Below are 20,262 nucleotides of genomic sequence, written 5' to 3'. Positions count from 1 at the left end.
TTACATTGTAAAGAAATGAAAGTTCCATCTTTGATTGTTGAAAGACTTTCTGGTGCATTTCACTTACAGCCAATACAATTTCCAGTAGGATTTTCATCGATCAGGCATGGATCTATTCTGAATGGTTGATAACTGTTGACAAAGTTTAATCCAGGAGCAAAGAGAAATAATTTCTATTTTAAAAGCACGGAGAGATCGCGATTGCACACAGTCTGAGTACGCACAAGCAATATCGGAGTGAGAGGACAGGCAGTTCATTTGTATAAATTAGGCCTATTTGAGAGCTGGCATCAAGTTTTCTGCGATTACATGACTGTGTTCTCATGTTACTATAAAGCGCTCGCCACATCTGCGCAAGAATGATTAAAATTATGAGGAATACCTGCAATCCCGCGCGGACATTCAGACTCTGTAATTGACAGGAGGCGGATGCGTGTCAAACTCGCTGTTGGAGAGGAGCGAAAGAAAAAGCAGCGGCTTTTCCCGGTTCAGATATCAGGGCTGTTATTGGTCCGTTTACGGTCGGATATCTTTATTGGCTACTGAAGTGCCGTCAAAGGTTTGAATATCAATTCAAATTGTGGGCATACTCAGTAACGACCTATGATTTAAAAGTAACGAAGTATATTATTTAGCTTAATTTGTACTTAAGTACAAGTAAACGTACAGCTTTAAAAATATACTCAAAAAGTGCAAGTACCCAAAAAAACTACTTAATTACAGTAACGTGAGTAGTTGTAATTCGTTACCTCCACCACTGCTCATATGTGCACCCTCTGGAAGTGAATGTTACAGCAATTGTAGTGATTAAGTAGTAGATGGCGGTCTCTAAGCGTGCATACAGTCGTGAGTTTCTGCTCGATGTCGGTAGAACCACATTTTTAGAGCTAAACTCCGTGCACGCCGAAGAGCTGTGGGACCTCGGTCTGCTCCGGAGGCCTACACCATCACCGACCCCCAATGCTGCACCTCGCCCACAGCGGAGGTTATGCCTGCATACAGACCGCTCGTTAAAGTTGCCAAACCAGTTCACAAACAGATATAAGTGTGGCCGGAAGGGTCGTCAGAGGCTCTTCAAGAGTCGGACTGCGCTATTCAGCTCGACCAGCTAACATGCTGTCGAGCGGACAGAGCTCGCGTCAAGGGAGGTAAGACCCGCGGTGGAGGGCTTTGTGTTTACATCAATGACGCGTGGTGCCGCGATGGTGTTGTGGTCTGCAAACACTGCTCACCCCTGGTGGAGTTTATGATTATTAAGTGCCGGCCGTTCTATCTACCGAGGGAATATACAGCCATAATGCTCGTTGCTGTATACATCCCTCCCAGCTCCAACAACAGCAACAGGAGCTAAATGAACTGTACCAGCACATCAGTGAGCAGCAGACAGCCCACCCAGATGCTTTTCTCATCTTGGCTGGTGATTTCAATCATGCAGACCTAAAGAGCGTGTTCCCAAAGATACACCAACAGGATCAACGCACGCAAAGCTCCGGGTCCTGACAACATTCCTGGGCGAGAGAGACTGTGCAGTGGAACTCACTGATGTCTTCACAGACATTTTCAACATCTCGTTAAGTCAGGCTGTTGTCCCCACATGCTTCGAAGCTACCACCATCATTCCAGTCCCAAAGAAGTCGTCTCCATAGACTGTTCTCTGAGCTCTTTATCACTTTAACAGACTGATAAGCTCTTTTGCACTACACTCGTTATATCTTCACAGTTGTTTATATCACTGGTTTGCACTATAACTGCCATGTGCCTTATGCCACTTTTTATTTTATTATTTTATTTTTTTTAAATTGTCCTTATTTGTATATTGTATAGGTTGTATTTTATATATATTTAAACTGTATTTATCTGTATTATGTCTACTGGTAGTGTTAAGTGTTAACTGTATGCACCAAGGGTCTGAGAGTAACGCAATTTCAATTCTCTGTATGTATGTGCTGTACATGTCGCAGAATTGACAATAAAGCAGACTTTGACTTTGACTTTGACTGATTCATGCTCCTAGAACAAAAAGAAAACTCCATCGTTTATAGGGGTGGTAGGCTATAATAAGGTATTTTAATCTAAAGTTTTTTGTTGAGATGCGGAGTATGAAATTGCCTTCCTTACTGCAAAGGATCTGTTGTGCAATATTCCTGTATACTTTCTGACCCTGATTTCACCCTTCCATTTAAATTGGAGGCAGACAAAAATGCTGATGGAGCAAGTGTTGTACAGTTACAAGAGAGTGGAAGAGGAACTGATCATCCTCTGGGTTACTTTAAAAAAAAATAACAGATGCTGGAGAGCGTGAGTGTTGAGTTGGCATAGTTTGTGATAGTGATCCTGTGTGTAGCTGTTAGATGAAGTGTTGTGTTATATTCTGGTGTAGAGTGATTTATTTCTTGTCTCCTTTTTCTCCTACAGCAGTGGTTCTCAATTCCAGTACTCGTGTACCACCACTCTGCATATTTTGCATGTATTTATTATTTAACACACGTGATTCAGAAATCCAGCTCGTTAGAAAAGAGCTCCATGCATGAACTGTGTTCCGATTGACATGGTCCCTACACAGCATGAGTAGAGTGGTGGTAAGCGAGGACTGGGATTGAAAACCACTGCGCTACAAAGTTAATTTTGACTGCAAATTTTGATTTAGTTTTAGTCATAGTCTTTTGATGAAAATGCCATTTAGTTTTAGTCATATTTTAGTCACCTGAATTGATTTAGTTTTAGTCTACTTTTAGTCCCCGGTTTCACAGAAAAGGCAGGAAAACAGTGAGTTTGCACCTTACCTTTAGCTAAGGTAGCATGGACGTGCCGGACAATGGAGTCTCCGATGACCACAGCGTCACGTTCCATCTCACAAAGGGGAGCGAAGCAGTTCCGGGAGGAGATCTCGATGACTGGGGGCAGCAGAGGGGGAGAGGTCCTCGCCCGGGGCCTGGCTTGTGCCTTCCGCTGCTGGTGCACCCAGGGTCAGTGGTGTCCTGGCACCGAAGTAAAGGGGACCTGGGAAAATCGCGTCCTGGGTGCCCGGGGCCTGTATAGAGAAACACACAGAGTAGAGATGGTGGGTCGCAGCTTGGCCTGCTTCTCCAGTAGGTCGTGGATCTGCTTCTCCATGGCCTCCGACTCCAGCATGGCAGCTGGTTTGAGCTGGTTTAAGCTGATCCTTAGTTGGTCATGAGCTGGTTTAAGCTGGTCCTGAGCTGGTTATGAGCTGGTCCTGAGCAGGAGCTAGTTGCTTAGGACCAGCACATGACCAGCTTAAATCAGCTCATAACCAGCTCAGGACCAGCTTAAACCAGCTCATGACCAACTAAGGACCATCTTAAACCAGCTCATGACCAACTAAGGACCAGCTCAAACCAGCTGTCATGCTTCAAAACATAACATAACATGATTTATTTATTGTCTCCTTTTCCCCCTACAGCAGTGGTTCTCAATTTCAGTCCTTGTATACCACCACTCTGCATATTTTGCATGTCTCTTTTATTTAACACAACTGATTCAGATAACCAGCTCATTAGAAAAGAGCTCCATGCATGAACTGTGTTCCGATTGATATGATCCCTACACAGTGTTCATAGCTCCCTACTCGCTGAGCACGGGAAATCCGTTGAAGTTTACTTCACTTCAGAACATTCATTCAGGGATTTGCTTTACACCAACGACACTGCCTGCAGCATCTTCACACACAGATAAAACTTACTAGAGAAGTGTGACATAATATACCTCTGTAAATAAATACAATTTAAATTCACATCTCACACACTTTAATTCCCTTTGCAAACTCATTATATATTACTGGATAAAACATCTATTAACCTGTTAATATGAATGATATTAAGCTTCCCTGTCCCTTCCCTTCCTTGATATTAAGCTTAACCTCACTATCCTCAGTGCTCACCGCAGTCTATGGACATTTGAAATCCTACAAAAATTTAAAAGCTGAATACCAAGACTTATTATATTCATTAGATTACTGCATTACCATTAAAGGGACAAGCATTAGAATAATTAAATCATGAATTCTAATGTTGGGGTGAATTACTCTTTAAAAAGAAAGAAAGAAAGAAAGAAAGAAAGAAAGAAAGCCTGCAGCATCTTCACACACAGATAAAACTTACTAGAGAAGTGTGACATAATATACCTCTGTAAATAAATACAATTTAAATTCACATCTCACACACTTTAATTCCCTTTGCAAACTCATTATATATTACTGGATAAAACATCTATTAACCTGTTAATATGAATGATATTAAGCTTCCCTGTCCCTTCCCTTCCTTGATATTAAGCTTAACCTCACTATCCTCAGTGCTCACCGCAGTCTATGGACATTTGAAATCCTACAAAAATTTAAAAGCTGAATACCAAGACTTATTATATTCATTAGATTACTGCATTACCATTAAAGGGACAAGCATTAGAATAATTAAATCATGAATTCTAATTTTGGGGTGAATTACTCTTTAAAAAGAAAGAAAGAAAGAAAGAAAGAAAGAAAAGTTGGCAACACTTTCTATGAAGCCTGTATTTATAATACATTATAAGAGTATTCTTAAGGCATTATAATGAATGCATAATGTATTATAAAAAAAAATCATCTCATGAGTAATCATAACAACAGTTTTAATGTTATAGCTTTTAAGATCATGATGATTCATAATACACAATGAACACAATGCATCCACTTAACTTACAATGGATTATATTTCCCATAGTTATAATGTATTATAAGTCTCATATCTTAACTTATAATTACAGCAGACAAAGACCACTTAAAAATAACAACAACAATGACAACTGGATTTGATACAGGCACTTTTGGACGTCACTCAGATGGACAAGGTCTGGTATAGAACCTTGAGAAATATTATGAAGCAGACATTAATTATGAGAGATCACTCTAACGCTTCTGACCATTGAGATCTTTTAGGTGAAGGAATCTCACCCTTTCCTGTCTTCATGTTTACCAACTTCAGCTGAACATCAGTCAGCCTGACTTGGATGTTGTGCTGCTGGCTTTTCAGGTTTGACCTCTGAGCAAGGAGTTGAGCTTTTTGATTGAACAGAGGTCTTACAGGGCCAGTTTTAGGTTCGGAAATGGATTTAACAATGGCTCCGGCAAATGGTACAATGACAGCCAGGATTCCCAAACCAAACATTCTGCTAGAAGCAACTTTGACATGACTAAACCACTGTGGGTTTCTCTGTCCAATCTGTGCCTCAATTCGTCGAATTTCCTCGAAGGTTTTCCTTAGTTCCATCTGAAGATCACTCACCACCCTCTCCAGAGCCTCTATTTCTTTAGTAGTTTGTGATGTTTTTTTTGTCTCAGCCTTTTCATTAATCACATTAATTCACATAATCACACACTACTGACGGTTTAGTATCTTTTTTCTCAGTTTCCCAACGTTGGCAGCTGTTGGTGAATTTCGCCATTTTGAAGTCAAAATATGGCGGGTGAGTGGTTTGGGAAATCCGGCCAAAAATGTACAAAATATCAATTTATCAACACAACACAACCAAAGAGTTTTAGCATTTATTGAGTTATGTATTGCATGTCACGGTCAACTGCATCAGATAAAATAATAATGTGTAGCATCATGTCAAACAATTTGATGCCTGTTTGCAATTGAATGTGTCTAAGACAAAAGATATGATTATCGACTTTAGAACAAAACCACATTCTTCCCAGGCTACCCTTATTAGGGGTGAGAAGGTAGAATGTGTGGACAGTTATAAATATCTGGGGACCACTATTAATAACAGATTGTGTTTTGATGTGAACACAGAGGCTTTATGTAAAAAGGGACAGCAACACTTATACTGTTTAAGAAAATTAAGATCATTCAATATAGATAGGACATTGATGGAATTGTTCTATAAGTCTTATATTGAGCCGGTATTGTCCTTCTCTATTAGCTGCTGGTATGGAAATCTCAGTGTGAAACATACAAATGCAATAAATAGAATAGTTACTCTTAGTGGGAAGATCATAGGTAAAGAACAAAGAAGTTTGGTATTCTTGTTTAATAGAAATGTTTTGAGTGGGGCCCAATCTGTGCTCCTGGACAGTGACCATTTTCTGTATCCAGAGTTCTTTATGCTCCCTTCAGGTTCTCTTTATAGACTACCAAAGATGAAAAGTAACCGATACAAATATTCGTTTGTTCCCTGTGCAATTCGGCTGTTAAATGGTCCTTAAGCAATTTGTTTGGGAAATTTACTGTATTTTATTTAAATATTTTTATGTATAAATGTTTTTGGAATGTATTGTATGGGTCCGTTGTACTTCTGTTTTTCGCTGCATCCAAATTGCCCGCAAGGGATCTTAATAAAGTTTGACCTTAACCTTTCATCATAAATATTATATAACTATCATTAACTTGATCACCAATGGAAGACAGAAAATCCAACAGAGTTGAATGAAAATAACTTTATTTTGCATATCAAACATGTATTAAATGCAACAGCCATGTTCTTCTGCTGTTGCTATAACTAACAGAATCTGCTGAAAATGAGAGAAATTATGTCAAAATTCCAAACAGTATTTTTCCTATATCCTAAACTTACAAAAAAAAAAAAAAAAAAGCCCTGCTTCACCATACACCTTTTTATTTTGCATTTGACAATATTTTTTTTTACATCACTGATAAAACCATCGACTGACACTCCTTTCAGGATTTGGAATCTGAATTGGAATGGTTACTTAAACAAAGAGTTAAATTATTTAGTATTGCAACTGATCATAATTATATATTTAATTTTGACTGATAATGCCTGTTCATTTCTTCAGACACAGAAGAGTATGGGCTAAACTAGAGCTGACCAATAAAATGTTCTTCTACCTTGGTCCATGAAATACATGCATTTCAGATGTTATTTATGACTATCATGTAATTCTTCATAAAATACTGCACATGTTGTGTGCGAGGCAGCATGGGTAACTCATACATAAAAATGAAATATATAATTAAAAAGCTACACTACATATTTCATTGCATTTCATTTCTACTTCTTGAAATCCACAATACAATTCTGCAAATGTTCTACTTTAAATTCAATGCAAATCTATCCTTGATTGCTATTGTTGATAATACTGTATCTGCTTGTTTTAATCCGCTTCTTTGGTTGGACTTCAGCAACAGAATTGTCTTAAGAAGATTGGCTTTACCTTCACCAGAAGAGCATCGGAGGACGCAAACAGATGCTGGGTTTCAACAGCACACTCTCTGAGAATCATTTGCAACCTGGGGAACTTAGTCAAACACAGGTAAGAGAGCTGGTAGAGCAAAGCCATACGGTCAGCAGATGGAAGGAGCTCCTGAAAGAAGTTGAGGTGATTTTCGACCATCACTTCTGTAGAATATTACAAATGTGATAGTTACTACATGTTGCTTTTGCACAAACTTGAGTCAAATACCACAACATTTAGCATGTAAATACCTGAAGACTGAAAGATTTCAATTACTTTTTGTTGGTCAAAAACAAGTCAAGTCACTGTTATTTTTATAGCGCTTTATACAATAGAGATAGTTTCAAAGCAGCTTTACAGTATTAAAGGGGTCCTATTATACCCTTTTATGAAATCCTTATTAGGTTATTGGGGTGTGCTAGAGTAGGTTTTCATTCTTGATTGTTCCAAAAAACGCATTATTATTCATATATTTTACATTATTGCAACGCCTCTCTTCCCAGTCTATACGCCCTATTTAGTTCCTGTTTTGATGAAGCTCTTTTTGTAATCTTGCAGCAACATTGCACACTAACTAAAGCTAGAACAATTTAAAAAAAAGCATAAAAGGACCCCTTTAAACAGGAAATAACAGAATCAGTGATGCAAACCTCTGAAATGAGGCAAAACCAAATTCTGCTGTAAAGTAGCTGTAGCAAGAAAATAGGCTAGTGTCATTAATCAGCTCCAGTCAGTTCAATGTTGGTTCAGTTCATTCATAATGAAATAAGTTCAGTTCAGCTACAGTATAAGCAGTTCTACTGAAGACAGCAGTGATGTTATTCAACTGGAGTCAGTTTAGTGTTGATTCAGTTTAACTCAAGAACAGTGTCAATGCAGTATCAAAAAACAGTTCACTAACTTGTACTCACCTTTGCTATTGACCATTCCTCTTCTGCAAGGCCTCTCCATTCTTCTTAGTCTGTAAAGAAATGACCTATAAGTATCTGAAAACAAACAAACAAACAAAGAAACTATCCAAAATAAGACAAGAATCATTACAATGATGGATGGAGCATTTCAGAAAAAAGTTACCTGAACTTCTAAGCAATGTAGTTGAAGTTATCAGCATTGGTATGCTTGGCATACTCTATGAGTCTATGACACCTCCTTAAAATAGTTAGGAACGAAGATACCTAAACCTGATTGTCATAGAAAAGGGGGTGTGGTCTAAGGGTTGTTTAAGGAGGTGTCCTTAAATGGATAGTTAATCCAAAACTGATTTGGCCTTGTTTAGAAATGTAATAATTCAATCATTTTCTGCAAGTGGTTTCTGTATGGGCCTGGTGATGACTCACACTTAATCTCATGCTCTTTACAAACCTGACTTTTTTTTAACAAAGTCAAAAGTACAATTGCAGCTCGAGAAGCGCAAGTGATGTTTAAGCTTGCAAACATGGCCTTTGTAAAAGTGGCCAGGACATGCTCCACCTGTAACGAACACCCTGGGTTGTTAAGGCCTGTAATGAGGCACTCCACTGGTCCAGGGTTGGGCTATTGAGGTCTGTCTATCTAATATTATGCTAATCTGACTTTCCATTACACTCTTGGGATAATTCCCCAATCAAATATAACACAATTCAATAACCTGAGGTATTTCCCCTTCCAAAGTATGAGAAAATATACAGAAAAATACACAGATATTTATACAAAACTCACTGTGATTGGTTTAACTGATCTGGTGATTGGTTATAATTATGTAAGTTAATCATATGAGTGTTAGTTTGACTATGCTAAGCATTTTTAAAGGTGCCATAGAATGGAAAACTGAATTTACCTTGGCATAGTTGAATAATAACAGTTCTGTACATGGAAATTACATACCGTGAGCCTCAAACACCATTGTTTCCTCCTTTTCATGTAAATCTCGTGCATGCAAAAGACCACTGAAAAATAGGCGAATCAGAACATAACACCGACTGTGACATTACAGTCGGGATCACTAATAGTTACGCCCCCAACATTTGCATATACCCGCCCATGTTCTATGCCAGCCGCCAGCCGAACCTGCTCAGCCGAATCATCAGAAGTTCTGCAGGTATTGTGAAGAAACAACCGAGGATAATAGCGAAAATGGCAGATCATGGAAATAAATGTTATGTTCCAGGCTGTGCAGGGATGGGTTGGTGTCTGTATTTAGAAAGGCACAGAAAACAAATAACGCGCGTTCTAATAAAATAACGCGAGCCACTAAAGGGACATGGTTAGCTGCTTTCTAGCAGTAGCCTGTTACATCACAGGACATAAGATTTCACTTACCACATAAACAGAGTAAGGAGAGATGACTGAGGATAAAGGCAAATGATTTACAGATCCTGAGCACCACTGACAAGCATCTGATCTTGTAAAATGTGTGGTAAGTACTGCCGCTGTAGTTTACACAGAGCAAGTGCGATCGCAAATCTTGAAAGTGAAAATAAAAAGCGATCATGCATTCGAATGCAGTTTCAATGCCCCGCATATTAATATTAGGCTCCCTGATGCCCGCATTTTATATACAGTATAATTACCCAACAATATAACTGCGAGAGACAGTATTGAAATATATATTTTCCCTGTGTTTCCTTCCTGCTGTGTGAGCTACTGAAATGAGCCGCACTGTGAAACAGCCAATCAGAGCAGAGCTCAACATTATTATTCATGACCCTTCCAAATAAGGTAAAAATAGACAATTTCATTCTAGGGACAAATCCTAGGGTTGTAAATGGACATGTAAAACCGTTTCTGGAGATTTTTTGCCCTTACCTAAGCCACATACCTTCTATGTAGATATCAGAGAACAATTTAAAATATTGTATCAATGCATTCAATGGCACCTTTAAGTCTAGACAATCTGATCACATGGTACGCATATAGATAGCATTCAAAAGGTATGGTGTTTGGTCTGAACATTAAGTCTGCACATCTCAGCTTGCTTTTTACCCCTTTTTTAACATGTGCAGGCCATTACATAATTTCTTTACTGTGACATAAGCACGTTCTATCAAAGTAAAAACAGAAACTAAGTAAAACTAATAAAACAACACTTTCTTTGTCACTCATATAAAGAAAACATTTCATTCTCCATCAGAGATTTTAGCCAAAATCCCATCCGTGAAGCTCTTTCCATTCACAACCACAATATCATCACCCAACACAACCCCTCCTGTACTACATCCAGCATGTTGGCATTGTCACATGACCTTTGGCATCAGTTGTGCCACTTCTTCACCATTTGCTCCAGTGGTCTGGGCAGAAATTATTGTAAGCCATCTGGGTATTTCTCATGTAATGTTTCTTAAATTAATTCTGACATGTTCCTCTTCATAGGTAGTGCTTTTAGTATTGAGGTGGTACAGTACAGTAGTAGCCTACATTGAAACATGTTTAACTTTGGATTTTATTGCATAAAATTATAACAGTAAAGATACAGAACAATTAATCTCCCTTTAAGGAAATGCAAAGTGTGATTTAAACATTTTGGAGGGTTGGTACAGTATGAATAACATCAGATGTTATTCATACTGTACCAACCCTCCAAAATTTTAAATCAAACTTTACATTTCCTTAAAGAGAGATTAACTGTTCTGTTACCAGAAGAGGGATTATAAAAATACAAGTCTGAGCCTGTAGGCCAACCACCTAGGGATCCCCAAAGGTTACAGTACAACTTCAGTTTGAAAGTTGTTATTCAAAAATCAGTTTTAGGTATCTTCATGACAAACAATTTTAAGGAGGTGCCATAGAGTATAAATTCCCCACGCCGATACAGTCAATTACATTGCACAGAGATCCAGTTTACAGGTAACTTACTGGCCTCTCCCATCCATTTTTTTAAAGATTATTTTCTTATTGTGTTTTGCTGTTGTTTTTCAGTGTTTTTCAGGCACTTAGAGGACATTCCTTCACCGACAAAAAATGTCACAAAGCAAAGGTTTTTTTACTGATACAATCTAAGCCTATTACATGTTTAATATTGTTAATAACTGACACAAATCTGCACAAAACCATCATGTAGTAACTATCACATTTGTAATTCTACAGAGCTTGTGATCGCAAGTAGCCCTGACTTTGTTACGGAGCTTCTTCCATCTGCTCAGCGTACAGCTTTGCTCTATCATCTCTCTTACCTCTGCTTGGCTAATTTCCCCAAGTTGGAGAGGGAACTCAGAGAACGTGCTGTTGAAACCCAGCTTCTCTTTGGGTCCTCTGAAGTTCTTCTGCTGAAGGTAAAGATTAGATTAGATTAGATTAGATTAGATTCGATTCGATTCGATTCAACTTTATTGTCATTATGCATAGTACAAGTACACGGCTATTGAAATGCAGTTAGCATCTAACCAGAAGTGCAAGAATATAGTGTTTTATATACAGATAAGTGCAGAGTAAGAAGCTATAACTTACAGTATGTACAGTGGAGTTGCAATATACAATATTAAACAGAGTATGTACATAATATAAAAAGGAATGCAGATGAAGGGTCATATGTACAGTATGAACATCAGCAATGTAAGAACAGTGGTAATAAATACAGAAAGTTGTATGTGCAATAGTATTGTTAAACAATATATAGTCTATGCAAAATATGAGCAGTGTTGTGCAAGTTACTTCCAAACTGTAATACATTATTTATAATATTACTGTCTCAGAATTGTAATGCGTTACATGACTCCTGTATTACTTTTGAGTTACTTTCACCAAAATAACTACAGAAGTAGAACTTAACATTCTAAAATGACAAAATGTATTGCAGAGCATTTTACATCCAGTAGAGGGCAATATGGTGTAATAATGACTGTGGGCTATCCAGGCTACTAACAATATAGCTTATAATTGGCAAAGTGAAGGCTCAAGACAATGCAAGAAAGGATGACAGCCAGAATCACAAACGATCCAAGTCTGTTAAAAGTATGGTAGAGGTAAAGTGATTATCTGGCAATATCTGTGAATAGCTTGGGTCTATTCATATTAGACACAACAGGACTATATGTAAACTCTAATGCCATGAAAAGATGCGCATACGTCCATCTCGCGAATGTAGTGTCTTCTGCCATCTTCACCCATTAGCCGTTTTTCACTGGCCAGTGCGAGCCGGGGCTTACAGTGAGCCGGGCGGGGCTAATAGCCTCGGACCTCTAGCACAGCCACAGAGGCCGAAATAATGCCGCGTTTCCACTGTTGGACCAGTAGCCTCGCGGCACTCCTGTAAAACCTGCCCTAAACACGCCTTCACTGGACTATGTCACACAATACAAAGTTCCACCAGCGAGAGGGAGATGATGAATGAAATAAATCGCTAAACAAATATATCAGAAGCTGTCGTTTAGTCTTTATTTACAAACTTGGACACCATACGTGGTGCTATTGACTGACCACGAACAGGAAATAGAACTTATTTGCGCCATTTTTGATACGTTAATGTCTCGTGGTCTTGCTGTTTTTTTTGAACAATTAAATTTTGGGCTAAAAGTGTGTTGTAACGCAAGCATTACTGAACATGTACAGAGTAAAATATTACTGAAAATTGATTAGTAATGCCTTGCACTACTGCGTTACAGCAAAAAGTAATCCGTTACTGTAATGCATTACTTTTGTAACGCGTTACTCCCAACACTGAATATGGGTAGTGCAATAACATTTCTATTGAAATAGTTTACTGTGCAGTGTGACAGTGTACTAGCTTAAACAGAGTCCAGACTTCGCAAAATATGAATAGTGCAAATACATGTTTGTAAAGTACTGTGACCAATGCAGTAAAATAACAGGTGCAAATTAGATTGGTGGTGTGGAGCTCAGAACTCTTGCTGTACCACACTGAGATGCAGTTTGTGAGTATGATCTTAATGGTATAGCGGTAGACGTTTACAAGGATTCTGAGACTCAGGTGAACTTTCTTAATGCTCTATAAGAAGTAAAGGTGCTGCTGCACCTTTTTGACCAGGTTGGAGGTGTTTAGGGACTAGGTGAGGTCATCAGAGATGTGGATGCCAAAGAACTTGAAACTCGACACATGCTCCACTGCAGCTCCACTGATGTAGATGGGGGTGTGTGCATGACTCCTAGTCCGCCTGAAGTACAAAATTATCTCCTTGGTCTTCTGTGTGTTTAGTTCACCACACAGCCAGGTGCTGTATCTCATCCCTATAGGCCGACTCATCGTCATCTTTGATCAGACCTACCACCATGGTGTCATCTGTGAATTTGATTATGGTGTTGGAGCCATAAACAGGAACTCAGTCATAGGTGAATAGGGAGTACAGAAGAGGGCTCAGCACGCAGCACTGTGGCACACCAGTGTTCAGGGTGATGATGGAGGAGGAGAGGTTATCTAACTTAACAGACTGGCTTCTGTTAGTCAGGAAATCCAGAGTCCCATTGCAGAGGGATGTGCTGATTCCAAGCAGGCTGAGCTTGGAGATCAGCTTGGAGGGGATCACAGTGTTAAATGCAGAAATTCAATGAACAGCAGAAAGTCAATGAACAGCATTCTGACGTGTATTTTAACTGTCCAGGTGGGTAAGGGCAGAGTGAAGTGCCATAGAGATGGCATCCTCTGTTGACCTATTGCGGCAATAGGCAAACTGGTGTATGTCCAATGTAGCAGGGAGACAGGATTTTAGGTGGGATACAACCAGTCTCTCAAAGCACTTGGCAATGATGGGGGTGAGTGCGACAGGATGGAAGTCCTTAAGGGCAGAGGCAGTGGACTGCTTTGGTACTGGCACAATGGTGGAGGTCTTGAAACTAGTGGGGACAGTTGCCTGGGCCAGGGACAGATTGAAAATGTCCGTAAAGACCTCGGCCAGCTGCTCCGCACAGGCTTTAAGCTTATGCCCAGTTATTCCATCAGGGCCAGCTGCCTTCTGTGCATTTACCTTACTCAGAGTGGAGTAAACATCTGACGTGGAGAGTGTGAGGGGGCAGTTCATTGGGTGGAAGCTCAGCTTTGAGGGAGACCTCCTTGCTATTTCAATCAAAGCGAGCATAAAAGTGATTGGGACAGGGAGGGAGGCACAGTACTGGGTGGTTTGTAGTCCGTGATCGTTTGTATGCCTTGCCACATACGCTGGGGGTCCGAGGAGTTGAAGTGCTCTTCAATGCTCTGTTTGTGTGTGAGTTTGACCTGGCAGATACCCTTTCTCAGGTTGGCTCTGGCTGAGCTATAAGCCTCCCGGTCTCCAGACCTGACGGCTGCATCTCTTGCTTTGAGCGGGAGACAAACCTCTCTGTTCATCCAGGGCTTCTGATTGGGGAAATTTTTTTATTTTTTTGTGTGTGGTCACTTTGCCCACACACCTGTTGATGTGCTTGAGGACAGAGTTGGTGTAAGTGTCAATCTGAGAGTTGATCAAAGTTGATCTGAGAGTTCTTGATTAACTTTTTCAGGCGTGTTTGATTAGGGTTTGAGCTGAATTCTGCTGAACTGTGGCTCTCCAGGACCGACATTGGCCACTCCTGTTTTAAAGTATGAAACTTGTGGATAATTACTGCAAACATTTTTGCTGCCTTTCAGTGTGCTGCCACAAGTAAACCTGGTTACCACGCTGTTGCCTGCATTGAAGGTTGCTGTTGAAAAGGATAAAAGCATTTTGGCCATTAAGTCCCTGAAAAAAGCAAGAGCATGGATCACTGAAATTGTTGACAAAGTGGAACAGATGGTAGAGAGGTAAAATGATGGAAAATGTTTTTGAAATATTTCTAAAAATAGTAATGTTAGTGAGATTTGTTGAATATATCTGGAATACTTTTAATATGGCTACTACCAAAATTCCTCTGGATGTATGTCAACATAAAATGAAACAGAACGTCACCATGGCTCAGTGCATTATCAAGAACATTTACTGTGTTTAAGCTGATGATTCATCTGAATTCTGTCATCATCAGATATGACAAACACAACCACAGTGTGGCTTCATGCACCAGTGATGTGATTAATGAAAAGGCTGAGACAGAAGGTGAAATAGATGAAACTACTAACGAGATAGAGGCTCTGAAGAAGGTGGTGAGTGAACTAGAAGAGGAACTGAAGAAAAACAATGAAGAAATTAGACGAACTGATGAAACGACTGCACAGAAAAACCGAGAACTGCAGAATGATATCAAACAGGCTTCTAGAAAACGTAATCGCCTGGGTTTCATCACTTCTCTAGTTCCATTTGTTGGACCTTTAGTTAATGCGATTTTTGCTGCTAAAACTGATGCCGATCTGGCTGCGAAAATCCAGGCTCTATCCAATGAGTTGTCTCATCTCTCCAATGAGAAGTCAAACCTGAAAAACAAGGAGTGGAAGATCCATGTCAGGTTGACTGACAAGCAGCTGGATTTGGCACACGTGAAAATAAAGAAAGGGTGAGATGCTTTCACTTAAAAGATCTGTGCTCGATGGATTCCCAGGATTACATATAAATTAATGTCTGCTTTATATTGTTTCTAAAGGTTCAATACCTGACCCTGTCCATCTGAACGATGTCCAAACCTGCCTCACCCGAATCCAACAAATTCTGATTCAAATTAAGAAGTTTTGGGAATCAGTGAGTGTAATGCTGGAGGCTCTCAAAGACGAGACTTTTGCTAATGATCACTTCATCGAGGATGGTGAAATGAAGGAGATCTTTCTGGAATCTATTACTACAGCACAACAGGTAACTTAGACACTGAGTAAATGTTCAGTTAGAGGTTTACAGTAGTTAATTTCATCTTGATTTCATTTTCTGTGTGGTTTATTTTCACCTCATATCTTTCAGAATTGGAAGGTCTTCGGTGAATCCTGCCTCTATGCCAAGGGCATCTTCAGCTTGCAGACTAAGGATGCGTTTAAGTTCCTGGAGATCAGCCCATCTTCACTGCCACCAGAAGAATGGAAAAAAACGGTGTGATGCTGTTATTGTGGAGCTGAACCAAATAAGTCCTGATCCCTGCACTCCCAAAGAGACAGCTGCCATTGCTCAGTAATGTACAAGCCTAAGAAGTTGTTAAAGTACAAACAACCTACACACCTATAATGTTTCAGGCTAACTGCTCTGAATAACATGTTTGTTAAATCTTATGCTGTTTTAATAATTCTTTAAGTGAGCTAAATTGTTGGAATTTATTTTTCTCTTATCCCACATCTCTGTTCTCTCTGTGATTAAATTGCTTTGGATTTCAAAACTGCATACTGTCATGTATTGAGTATCCGAATGCATTTCAGAATATAACACAATAAATCAAGAACATGAACTAAAGCATGAGAAACTACTGTAAAGGTTGGAATAAAGGGGGGGTGGGGGGGGAATATGGGTGGGAAGTCGTGGCCTAATGGTTAGAGAGTCGGACTCGTAACCCAAAGGTTGTGGGTTCGAGTCTTGTACCGGCACGGATTGTAGGTGGGGGGAGTGAATGTACAGCGCTCTCTCCCACCTTCAATACCACGACTGAGGTGCCCTTGAGCAAGGCACCGAACCCCCAACTGCTCCCCGGGCGCCGCAGCAAAAAAAATGGCTGCCCACTGCTCCGGGTGTGTGTTCACGGTGTGTGTGTCTTCACTGCTGTGTGTGTGCACTTTGGATGGTGTAGGGGTACCCAGGACCACACTGGAATAAATGCAGAGCACTAATTCCGAGTATGGGTCACCATACTTGGCCACATGTCACGTCACACAAGAATAAACACGAATGTTAAAAACTGAACAGATTTAAAACATTTGGCATCATACACTTGCCAACTAAATGGTTAAAAGTGGACATCATGCACTAAACAATTAAATTTCACACAATAAAAAATGCTTCACAATTCACAAAAGAGTATGTGTTCTAAAATCGGCTTTAAATATCAATAATATTGGATGTCCTCTGACTGGAAAGATTCAGTCTGCTAAAAAAGCAAGAAAAAAAGTCTGTGCCAATCATACACGTAGACCAAGGGTGCCCACACTCGTTCCTGGAGGGCTGGTGTCCTGAGTTTAGCTCCAACTTGCCTCAACACACCTGCCTTTAAGTTTCTAGTATGCCTAGTAAGAGCTTGATTAGCTGGTTCAGGTGTGTTTAATTGGGGTTGGAGCTAAACTCTTCAGGACACCGGCCCTCCAGGACCGAGTTTGGACACCCCTGGATTAGACTGTTGATTCTGGAAGTCTGAACTAAAATGCTCAGAGCTAAAATGAAGACTTTGGGTGTGTAAAATTAATGTTTGTATATTAATGTTTGTTCATGTAATGCAGCGATTCCCAAACGTTTTTGTCAGCCAAGCCCCTTAGACAAATTTACTTGAAATTTGTCTGAGAAAGTTAATATTTTAATAATTTAACAACACATCTGCATGTTTACAGACAGTTTGATGTCAGTTAATGGTCACATTGACGTACAGGTTGTTATATTTGCTGGTGTTTGACCCTGCCTGTTTTGACTATGCTCTATTTTAATAAAGCCTGCATTTGGATCCTCAACTCCATTGTGTCACAGTGTCTGGTTGTGGTGCCCTGGACTGGCCACTTGAGGGCGCTCTCCAGTTTCTTGTTATGTGTTTAACTCCATTTCCCATAGTCCCTTACTTGTCATTCTGTCTGATCATGAGCACCTGTTTATCAGTTCCGATCATATTCACCTGTTAGTCATTTACTCATTATCCCATCTATATATACCATGCTCACTCTGTCTGTCATTGCTGCTATATTGTATTTGTCTTCCCATGTCTGACCTTGATGTCATCTGGAGTTCACCATGTTATTCTGTTCCTTGTGTTTTTGGATTACCTTTTGACACGTTTTTGTTCCGTTTTGATTATTTGTTACTTTCAATAAACTGCACCTGGATCTTACCTTGTCTCTCCTGGCATTCCGTGACAGAATATAGCAGCCACTACAAGATCCAGAAGTTTGTTTTTCTTTTTCCCTTTTTTTTTGAACCATGGACACTCGGATCGTCCCTCCTGCCACAGGGAAGGAGCGAATGATGAGTCCAGATCCCGCTCCAGTCCGGGAGCTCACAGAGCCCACTCCAGAGTCCGCTCCAGTCCGGGAGCTCACAGACTCCGCTCCAGTCCGGGAGCTAACGGGGACTATTGCGGAGCAATCGGCTTGTCCGGTTGCAGCCGTTGAGGCTGTTAATAAACTCTCTCTGCTCTTGTTTTCAGTTTCTCCTGAGTTGTTGAGAGGGATTGCTGTCCCACCAGTGTTGCCTGACAGGATTCCGGTTCCGCTCTGGTTGCCCGCCTGGGTTCTGGTTTGGCAGGAGCCTCACTGGCTCATTCCTCCAGCTCCGTCCTGGCTATCTGCTGGGGTTCCTGTATGGTTGGGGCCCTGCTGGTTCGTCCTGCCGGCCCCGCCTTGGCCTTCCACCCTGCCGGTTCCGCTCTTACACCCTGGTCTACCTCTGTTCCCTGATCCCCTTCCTATGCATGGTCCTGGCCTGCCATCCCTCCCCCTGCTCCGCCTCAGTTCCACCTCCCTCCTGAACTTTTATGTTTTCTGGTGGAGCGTCTTTTATCCGCTCCGTAGAGGGGGGGTAATGTCACAGTGTCTGGTTGTGGTGCCCTGGACTGGCCACTTGAGGGCGCTCTCCAGTTTCTTGTTATGTGTTTAACTCCATTTCCCATAGTCCCTTACTTGTCATTCTGTCTGATCATGAGCACCTGTTTATCAGTTCCGATCATATTCACCTGTTAGTCATTTACTCATTATCCGATCTATATATATACCATGCTCACTCTGTCTGTCATTGCTGCTATATTGTATTTGTCTTCCCATGTCTGACCTTGATGTTATCTGGAGTTCACTGTGTTATTCTGTTCCTTGTGTTTTTGGATTACCTTTTGCCATGTTTTTGTTCCGTTTTGATTATTTGTTACTTTCAATAAACTGCACCTGGATCTTACCTTGTCTCTCCTGGCATTCCGTGACACATTGTAACGCTTGTCCGTAACAGAAGACTTCAACACACCCGTACCTAGCGGCTTTATTCAGTGATCCAGGCCAATTATGGACTCAGCAATCAGGTTAGTTCGCCTCCGTCAGGGAATGCGTTCCCTCGAGGACCACATCCAGGACTTTCTAGACATTTCACATCACCCAGATCTCCCGGACTATGCCCTCATTGTTTTTCCAGTTATGGATTGAATGAACCGTTAAAAAAAAAAAAAAAAAAAATTTAAAAAAACTAATTCGAGATTGTCCTACCGCTTGTCTTTTAATTCATTGAACTTCTCCTGAGGAAAGTAGCAAGAGAAATTCCCCATTAGTGCATCTAGATGTGACTGCATGAGGGGCGTCAAGTCAACAACCGTTTTCTTGGACACATTTTCTTTGTTTCATCTTTGTCGGGAACATTTAGTAGCTTGAGGTTTTGAGTCTCAGCTGCCAGAGTTCGAGTGATTTCTGGAAAGCCTGAATTTGTTCAGAATGTCTGAAAATATTGTCCTCCCTTCCTTGTAGCTTCAGATTCAGTTAGTTTAGAACAGAAAATATGTCAGCAAGCTAAGACAGGGTTAAAAGCCATTTCTCATCACTGAATGAGCTTGCGAGAGGTGACGGTTTCTCAGTTAGAAAAGCATGTATTTCATCCATCAGTTCGTACACTCGGCGAACCACCCTGCCCTTCGACAGCCATCTCACCTCTGTATGAAAGATTTCATGTGTGTGCTCAGCTCCTATTTCAGTACACAGGGCCTCGAAAAGTTGGCTGTTAAGAGCACTACCTTTAATGTAGTTCACAACTTTAACAATGTCTCTCATCACCATTTCAAGCTCGGCTGGGATTCCTTATGATGCCAGAGCTTCACCATGAATAAAACAATGATTCCAAACAATGTTTTGTCCTGCTGCATCCTTAATCCTTCTGACAACTCTATTTTTGCCAGTGATGTTGGCTGCCCCATAGCTGGTGATGCCTTTGCAATTGGCATATTGAAGACCACATTTAGTCATTAAAGCATTTAATTCTTCAAAAAAAATATGTGCTCCTGATGTGCTGGAAGGCAATGTTAGGCAGCACATAAGATCTTCCAAAAATTCACCTTGCCAAATGTACCAAACATAAACTAGTAGCGTAGCGCTTGATAAATTGTACTTTTTGACT

General features: G+C 40.4%; 1 protein-coding gene across 1 annotated transcript; it reads left to right on the top strand.

Annotated features, from left to right (window-relative positions):
• Positions 1 to 8,630: 8,630 nt before the first annotated feature.
• LOC107675445 (uncharacterized) lies at positions 8,631 to 18,572 on the top strand. The gene is made up of 9 exons (XM_016469791.1): positions 8,631 to 8,667; positions 11,090 to 11,147; positions 11,232 to 11,442; positions 11,733 to 11,734; positions 14,727 to 14,879; positions 15,098 to 15,333; positions 15,650 to 15,855; positions 15,958 to 16,083; positions 18,375 to 18,572. The coding sequence occupies exons 1-9, from the start codon at positions 8,631 to 8,633 to the stop codon at positions 18,570 to 18,572; spliced, it is 1,227 nt and encodes a 408-aa protein (XP_016325277.1).
• The last annotated feature ends 1,690 nt before the right edge of the window (positions 18,573 to 20,262 follow it).

This window comes from Sinocyclocheilus anshuiensis, unplaced genomic scaffold (assembly GCF_001515605.1).
Source record: "Sinocyclocheilus anshuiensis isolate Anshui unplaced genomic scaffold, SAMN03320099.WGS_v1.1 scaffold1270, whole genome shotgun sequence".
Classification (NCBI taxonomy): Eukaryota; Metazoa; Chordata; class Actinopteri; order Cypriniformes; family Cyprinidae; genus Sinocyclocheilus; species Sinocyclocheilus anshuiensis.
The sequence above is the reverse complement of the archived record's forward strand: the minus strand, read 5'-3'. Positions and strand labels throughout refer to the sequence as shown.

What these genes read in the sequence shown, in the direction of transcription:
- LOC107675445 (XM_016469791.1), top strand. Translation starts at nt 8,631, where the DNA reads ATGGCCTTTGTAAAAGTGGCCAGGACATGCTCCACCT. An exon ending in AAAAATGTCACAAAGCAAAG is followed by an intron (nt 11,148 to 11,231) that starts GTTTTTTTACTG and finishes ACCATCATGTAG; the next exon opens with TAACTATCACATTTGTAATT. An exon ending in CTATTACTACAGCACAACAG is followed by an intron (nt 15,856 to 15,957) that starts GTAACTTAGACA and finishes CATATCTTTCAG; the next exon opens with AATTGGAAGGTCTTCGGTGA.